Source organism: Lolium rigidum, chromosome 5, assembly GCF_022539505.1.
Source record: "Lolium rigidum isolate FL_2022 chromosome 5, APGP_CSIRO_Lrig_0.1, whole genome shotgun sequence".
NCBI classification, from domain to species: domain Eukaryota; kingdom Viridiplantae; phylum Streptophyta; class Magnoliopsida; order Poales; family Poaceae; genus Lolium; species Lolium rigidum.
Window position 1 is genome coordinate 261,154,919 of NC_061512.1, and position 7,642 is coordinate 261,162,560.

Here is a 7,642-nt window from a genome sequence, read left to right on the forward strand (position 1 = left end):
CCTCTTAACTAGAAAGGCAGAGTATATCGGTCATCTCTAAGTAACTAGAAAGGCAGAGTATGTCGGTCATCCTGTTTTCTCTGAGCATGTCCTTCCCCCCATTCACACCTTTGGTTGAAGCCATCATCCTCCATTTTTCGAGGGCGCGTTTGGTTGCCTGTGAGCCTCTTGGCTCGCATCGGGCCAACAATTTTTGACCCGTTTGGTTGCCTATGCCAAGGCACGTTCTTGCACGAATCGTTTCTCAAAGCAGCGTCGGGCCAGGCCTGGAGGAACACCAGGAATAGCCGTTTCTCCAGGGGTCTGTTCTCAAGCCTCCTTGGCTCCATCTGCACATACTCTGGGTTAAGCTCACTCTCCCTTACACTACTCCACACACCCTCTCCTTAAATCAACACAAACATAGTCCAAATCGAAATAAGATGTATATGAAAAAGATGCGTGTTGATGATAGGAATCATTTCCCATAATCGGGTTCGAGTTTTGTCAGTCATAAATCGTCAATTTCGTGTATGAAGTTTTGAGCGGTTTTTGTTAAATTCTTCGCACGCACTCAACCGTTTGAAATTTTCTTTGAGGGGTGGGTTCACCTCACCATTCCGCTTGATTTTCATGTTGAAAGGTTTTTATTTTGGTGGACATAGATGGATAAATAAATGACTCACTAGTATACTGCAATGTGTACGTATGTGTGAGTATAGTTTGGAGTACTTTTGCTCAACTTCTCGCTTGTCATGTGGTGATGATATGTGAGAAGTGAGAGGTGATAATCCATGGTGGCGGCGGCATGGTGATGTTCATCTTCGTGGTCCACCACGTGGTGATGCTTGTGACCGGCGTGACCGACGGTATCATGGTGGTATTCAGCTTCGTCATTGGCGACATGGTTATGCTTGTAACGGACGTGAATGGTGATGTCATGGTGGTATTTGTCTTCGTGGTCAGCGACTTGGTGATGCTTGTGACCAGCGGTGTCATGGTAGTCTCGTCTTCGTGGTCGATGACATGGTGATTCTTGTGGCCGGCATCACCGACTGCATCATGTTTGTCTTCGTCCTCGTGGTCGGTGATGTGATGATGCTTCTGGCCGATGTGAACGACGGTGACATGGTGGTCTTCATCTACGTGGTCGGCGATGTGCGCATGCTTGTGACTGGCGTGACGGACAATGTCATGGTGGTTATCATCTTCGTGATCGGCGACGTGTTCATGCTTGTGGCCGGCGTGACCGGCGGTGTTATGGTGCTCTTCATCTTCGTGGTCGGCGACATGGTGATGATTTTGACTGCGTGACGGCGGTGCCATGGTGGTGTCTGCTTTCGGAATCGTCGACGTGCTAAAGAGGTGAGAGGTAAGGTCACCACGTAGATAAATGGTGAGGCTAGAACTCGACTCTATGTAACCAAACGATTGGGCCTTGCTTACTTTTCGGCGCGCAAAAGGCCGCACAGCCTACCAAACGACCCGGCTTTCATGGCCCATGGCCCATTCGCGACGTGCAAGTGAGCCCATCTCACTGACGCAGTGAGCCACGATTTCCATGCAGGTAACTAAACGCGCTCCAAACTTTCTGCTTTCCAGTGTAACAACATCCCCCGAGCATGTAGTTGGTCTTCTTCATCCGCATATCCTTCCCCTAATACACACTTTCAACCTTTACTGGACTGACAAGAAGATCTCGTGCATCCAGTATAACACGAACCCGGCCGGTCTGGATTGGCACTCCATGTGATAGAATGTTGGCCACCTTTCAGGTTCCTCTATTCCAACAAGTCACCTTTCAGGTTTCTCTACATCGGCAAATCATCTTTCCGGTTCCTCTACCCGACCAGTCATATTCAAGATTTCCAAACCCGACGGTATAGTATTTTTGAAACACAAACAAAAATGCTTAATATTTGTGGAATTGTCGATAAAATAATAATATTATTTTAAAAATATCCTTTCTTGTAAACAGTAAAAAAATGTTTTGTTTTTTATCAAGACAATGAAAAAGCTGTCACAGCAATATTATAACACTGAATAATATAATCTATACAGATGATGGTTCCTGTGGATTCTACACATCAGAGTTTGTCTAATATCTGGCCGCACCTTAATTATGCTGTTAAACTCCCTCTACACTTCTCTGCAATCTGCACGCTATCCTAACTCCTAAGTAAACTAAGCAATTACACGATAGACAGACTTGAACAATGGTGATACCAGGCCACGGCGGAGCAACAACCACTCGAAAAAAGCATCACTACAGCAATAGGATTCAGCGAAAGTCCTTGCTTGGCACCCGCAGTACACGTGACTGGAATCATGTGTCGAAATGTCAAATTATACAGGTCGAGCTTGTATTCTCTGCTCACTCTGGTCAATCAGCGGTATGTGTCTGCATCCGGTTCGCAACCAGTTGTGCGGTAGGTGCAAACATGACCGATCCTGAAAAGGTAAATGGGTATTAGTACTAGCAACTTTGAACCGAAAGATGAACAAAATGAGAAGAACAAACTGTCAGGATTAGTACCTGGCACAGCATTAAAACCATTGATGGTTTGGTGCTTTGCAGGCCATTCCTGAACATTATGGCTGCTCTTCATCTCGACAGTGTGTTCGCCTCGGTCTGCTGAAACCTGTGTCAATGATCCACACTGCATGCTTGATAGTGCTTGAGAATCGGTCCTGGTCCCGGTAGAAGCATATGGCGCGACGTGCGGATGAGGCCCTGCTGAACGGATTGCGCTGGCAGGATCAACAACAGTTTGCTGTTCACTCGCTGTGCTGGTTGGTGGTGTTACTGATGTCGATGGTGAAGTCGGTACAGGTGGCTTAAGTGTGTTTGGTGATTCATCATCTCCTACCCACCCGCGACCAAACATCATTCCAGGAGGAATGGCCTGTTCAATTCGCTTCGATGCAACTTCCCAGCCAAGAGGGCCAAGCTGTGCAGCAAAACGTGCCAGACTGCGGGGATAGGACTGCTGCAACTGAACCCCAATCTGGTAAAAACATTGTGTTAGACTGAGAATAATAGTATCTTGCTGTTCGCCAATGTTAACAAGAACTTAAAACAATATTGGCATATCATGAATATCTTAGGAGACATGACTTGTGCTGGACACTCAACTGGTACAAGAAGCTTCCTTGTCCCGTTGTATGAGCTTGGCAGCTCATATATTGAACTGGATGGTTGGTGCTGATAATATGTAGTTCGGCGACTATCTTCTACCAGAGCTGGGTTCTTCCCCATTTTTCCTGAACATTTACTCCCAGACCCTGGGACAAAAGGAAGACATCAAACAATGTTAACAGGGCAAACAAATTGGTCAAACTGAATGAAGGTCTTCCTTCGACAACATCCTATTAAATGCTGATTTATTCAATATAATAAACAGAACCTGAGTAATCTTCAGCGCTTTCCAATTTGCGCCCGCTGGACCAATTGTGCTCACTGCTTCTATTGCCAAAAGAAGCTTTCAGTACATCTGCAATCCTCTGTTGTATATCAAACCCCAAGTGTGCATGAAGTCCGGTATTTCCAGCAGTAGCGAGTGTGGACCTAGAAAAGTCTGTAGTAGGATGTTCTGCGGGTGGCCTCTCAACTTTCGGCTGCACAGTGTTCTTTGGAGGCCTACCCCTGCGACGTTGTGGTTTTGGTTCCAGTTCTGGTAATGGTTCTGGTTCTGGTTCACTGGCATCACTATCTTGCCTAAGATTCTCAAAGTCCTTCTTAGCAACCTCTTGAATAGCCCGTGCCTATATTACATGAAATGCGAATAATACATATGCCGCATCTCATGGTTTTACACAATCATGATAATATAAATCTGAAAACAAGGTTCGATGTTTGACCTGTCGATAGTATACTGTGTCTGGTGAATTGTAGCACATCGCGTTTGATGTTATCAAGAACACATCGTCCTGAAAATAGGCAACCTATGTCAAATTGATTGAGCTTGATATAATACAAATATCATTTTGAGCTTAGTAGAACTTTGATTATACACAGTAAAAAACATTTGATTATATATTAAATACTAGGACGCCTATTTTCAACAGCGAGTCTAAGTATCATATATTCTTGAGGCGTAACTTGCATGACCATGACCACGGTTTAACACAACGCATGGAACCAGCTTTCGGTCGACAGCGGCTCGGTATTTCATTTCCGCACAACACTTTTCTATTTGCCGTTGTTTGTTTGGACTTCTGCTTTTAGTGATCTGAGGACTAAACTGAATCATTGGTGAAAACTACAGATCTATGATTACAGATCCAATATTTTCCAGGTGGTAAGAGAGGTGGTAGCGATAAATAACTAAATCAAGTAGCAGTGGTGGCAGAATGCATAACACACCAAACCTAGAAGTATGAAAGTTCAAACTTACTCACTTGACCAAATGTCTCCCACATATCAAACTTCAATCTGAAGTCCAACATACTTTGTTGTTGACTACTACCATTTCATAACAGGTCATAAAGAATAAGCATATTCCATGTTGTTGCAATTTATCATATTCTACTACTTCCATAACAAGTAACAGAAGCAGTACATGTAATGTAAATATTTTTTTATATAAGAAGTATAACTTGGAAGTTTGTAGTAAATATTGCAGAAGCTTCCACCCCACTGATTTGTGTGTTTTTCCCTAAACAATTTATCATTTCATCTAGCCTCGAATTTATGGAAAAGTTTTTTTTACTTCACAACATGCGCTTTCACTAGATCACTCTTTCCAATAAAACTCAATATAATATCAGATACCTTAGATGATTCCTTAGTAGTCATATAGTTTAAACAACTTTTCACATAAGTGGATATACAGATCACACAAAGACAACGGCAGCGAATAGGTATGATATAAGATATTTGTGTGATGTTGTCTCTGGAGTAGAATACAAGACTCCAAAGACAACAGTAGGCAAGATATTTCTGAGCAAGCAAGGAGATACCATGATTTTAGTTATTAACTACTGTAGTATAAGAATCTAGCAAGAAAATGTTCCTATGTAAGAATGAAGGAGAAATGTCAGCACAAAAAAAAACACTAGCGTCATGGAGTTGATCAGTTATCCAGTTGATATAGCAACTAAGATAACCAAATTCCCCGGAAATTCCTACGAATGCCCTCAATTTTTCTGCCTGCTAAATGTGGAAACCAAAATAACCAAGAAAAGCACAGACATCAATGACCACTAACAAACAGATTCTACACTAACCTCGAATTGCTCCAAGTTGGCATATGCTCCCTTATCAAGCTTCTTCCGAAGAGTCGAAAAATCCATTGGGTGCTTGACAATATCTCTGTAGTCGGGCAGCTGACAATAAATGCACAATCGCACACAAATCAATCAGCTTCCGGGGAAACAAAAGCAGCAAAAGAAACAGTCGTCTTCAAGAGCAAACCTCTTCATCATCAACCGGCTCTGAGAACACACCATACGTGTCCTTCCTGCAGGGAAACAGGAACCCAACACTCAGATAAGACTGTTCTAGAGCTGCGAGTGGAGTGAAGGGAAGAGCAGAGCAACTCACTTCTGCAGCCTATCAAGGATGAAGACCAGTAACTTTTTGTCCGGCAGGGGCGTGGTGGGGCCGGAATCTGACGGCTCTGGCGAATGAAAAACCCACCGACAGGAACAATCAGAGGCAGGAGCATTTAATTAAACAAGAACAAACCGGAATGCATCCGGCACTACAGGAGTTTAAAAATGGCATCTTCGTGGACATTCGTCCAGGTGTTACACTACTGCCATTTTGCTCCAGAAGAAATCTGAAGATGAAGAATAAATGCATCGGAGAGGAAACCGACCTTGACGCCCATCCGTCGCTATCCTCCTCTTTTCTCCCTGCAGATGCAGATAATAAAAAAGATGTAATTTTTTTAAAAAACAATGAGACAAATATCTTGGCAGGAAATCGAGGAGAAAAGGCGCCAGAAAAAGTGGGGCTTGCGTTTACCGGCGCCAGTTACCAGGTATACACTGCAGATCCGACGCGAGATGGAGCGAAATTTGGCGCGAAAGGCAGGGGGAACCAGCCCCAAAAAAGGCATGCCTTTAAAAGCTCTGAGGCGATCCGCTTATGAAAAAGAAATGGAATGCGCCAATTATTGGCGGTGCGAGTGATGCGAGTGAGGTTTTTGGTTTGTCCAACCAGCGAATGATTGGGAGAGAACTCAGGCTGGAGCAGGGCGGCCGGCGTTGACCACTGTCGTGGCGGCGGAGATGGGGGGCAGTAAAATATAAATACAGGGCGCGCAGCCCTTTTTGTGCCTAGAATAGCAGGGAGGATTTCGTCGGGCGGGGCGGGGCGGGGCGGCGCAGATCCGTACGCGGCAGGGGCGGAGCGGTGCCGAATTGCGCAAATTGTGGTCGGAATCGGGCGGATTCGGGCGGGGAGGGGGCAGATCAGGGGGAGGGGAGGGGAGGGGCGCCCACCTTGGATGCTGATCCGTCGTGGAGGCCGACGACGAGGCGGAGCTTCTTGTCGCGGCGGTGGTCGTCGTCGTCGTCGGCGTCGTCCGGGGCGGGGTTCCGGCGCGTGGAGGGCCGGCGCTGCTGCTGCTGCTGCTTGCGGGCCTTGGACTCCTCCTCCTCCTGCTGCAGCTTCTGGAGGCGGAGGGTGCGCTTCTGGATGTCGAGCAGGGAGGGGCGGCCCTTCTTCTTGCGCTTCCGGCGGCCAGGCGCAGGCGCCGACATCGCCGCCGGCGGCTGCTGCTTGCCCATTGCCCACCCGCGGACGCGGACGCGGAGGCGTTTCGCTCCTCCTTTTTTTTTAATTTCGTTTTTATTTTGGTTGCTCGCGGGAGGTTGGGGGATGGCGTGTGTTGGGGGGTACACTTTTTGGTGTGCTGCGGTTTCGCTCTTTTTCTTTCTTTCTTTCTTCTTTTTTCTTTTGTTGAGGAGGGTGGTTTGGGTCCTTTGTACAGCACGTGAGGGTCTGCGTGGTTGGGGCTGGACTCGTATTCGTATTGCAATCCGTGTTTTTATCTGTATCTATGTAATTGTGTCCGTATATTAAGTATGAAGTACTACTACTCTAACGGGCAGTGCCACCCAACCTATCAAAAAGTGGCGTTCAAATACATCTATATTAGCATCCAGTAATATGGATCCAAGAGAGTAAGAGCATCTCCAGCAGACGCGCTATATAAACCGCGATTTGCAGCGCGCGGAGACGGAATTGGTCCTCCAGTAGACGCGGCATACGGCGCGGGGCTGCAAAAATTTTGGGGCGCGGGGTTTTTTGCACTATCCCAAGCGCCAAATATGACGCGTCGGCTACAACACGCGGCATCGATGCGGACACGCGCAAATACCCCAACGGCTGGAAATTTCCCCCCGCGCCCGCGCCCTCCATTTCCCGCGCGCCGGCCGCCGCGAAAGTCCGCCGCCTCCGTTCGATTTTGTCGCCGGCCCCGATGTTGCTCGCCGCTACGCCGTACATCCACCTCGCCCGCGCCTCTTGCCTGGCGATGCCGGCGCTCCGCCGCGGCCCGTACCTACGAGACACCGTCGCCAGCGACGGGCACAAGGTCGGCGCTTCTCCCCGCCTCGCCCGCACCTTCTCCTCTCCATACCCTGTGCCGCAATCGCCATGTCGCCGTCTTCGAGCCTACTGTCAACATGGCGCAGCCAAGATGCTCGCCGA

At 47.3% G+C, this 7,642-nt stretch overlaps 1 protein-coding gene across 1 annotated transcript; it reads right to left on the reverse strand.

The window, feature by feature from the left end:
* Positions 1-1,988: 1,988 nt before the first annotated feature.
* Positions 1,989-6,717, reverse strand: LOC124653413 (bromodomain-containing protein DDB_G0270170-like). The gene is made up of 10 exons (XM_047192476.1): positions 6,430-6,717; positions 5,802-5,838; positions 5,525-5,600; positions 5,396-5,441; positions 5,209-5,307; positions 3,841-3,909; positions 3,387-3,744; positions 3,116-3,264; positions 2,516-2,987; positions 1,989-2,430 (listed from the first exon to the last, which is right to left on the reverse strand). The coding sequence occupies exons 1-10, from the start codon at positions 6,715-6,717 to the stop codon at positions 2,363-2,365; spliced, it is 1,662 nt and encodes a 553-aa protein (XP_047048432.1). The 3' UTR covers positions 1,989-2,362.
* Between the last annotated feature and the right edge of the window lie 925 nt (positions 6,718-7,642).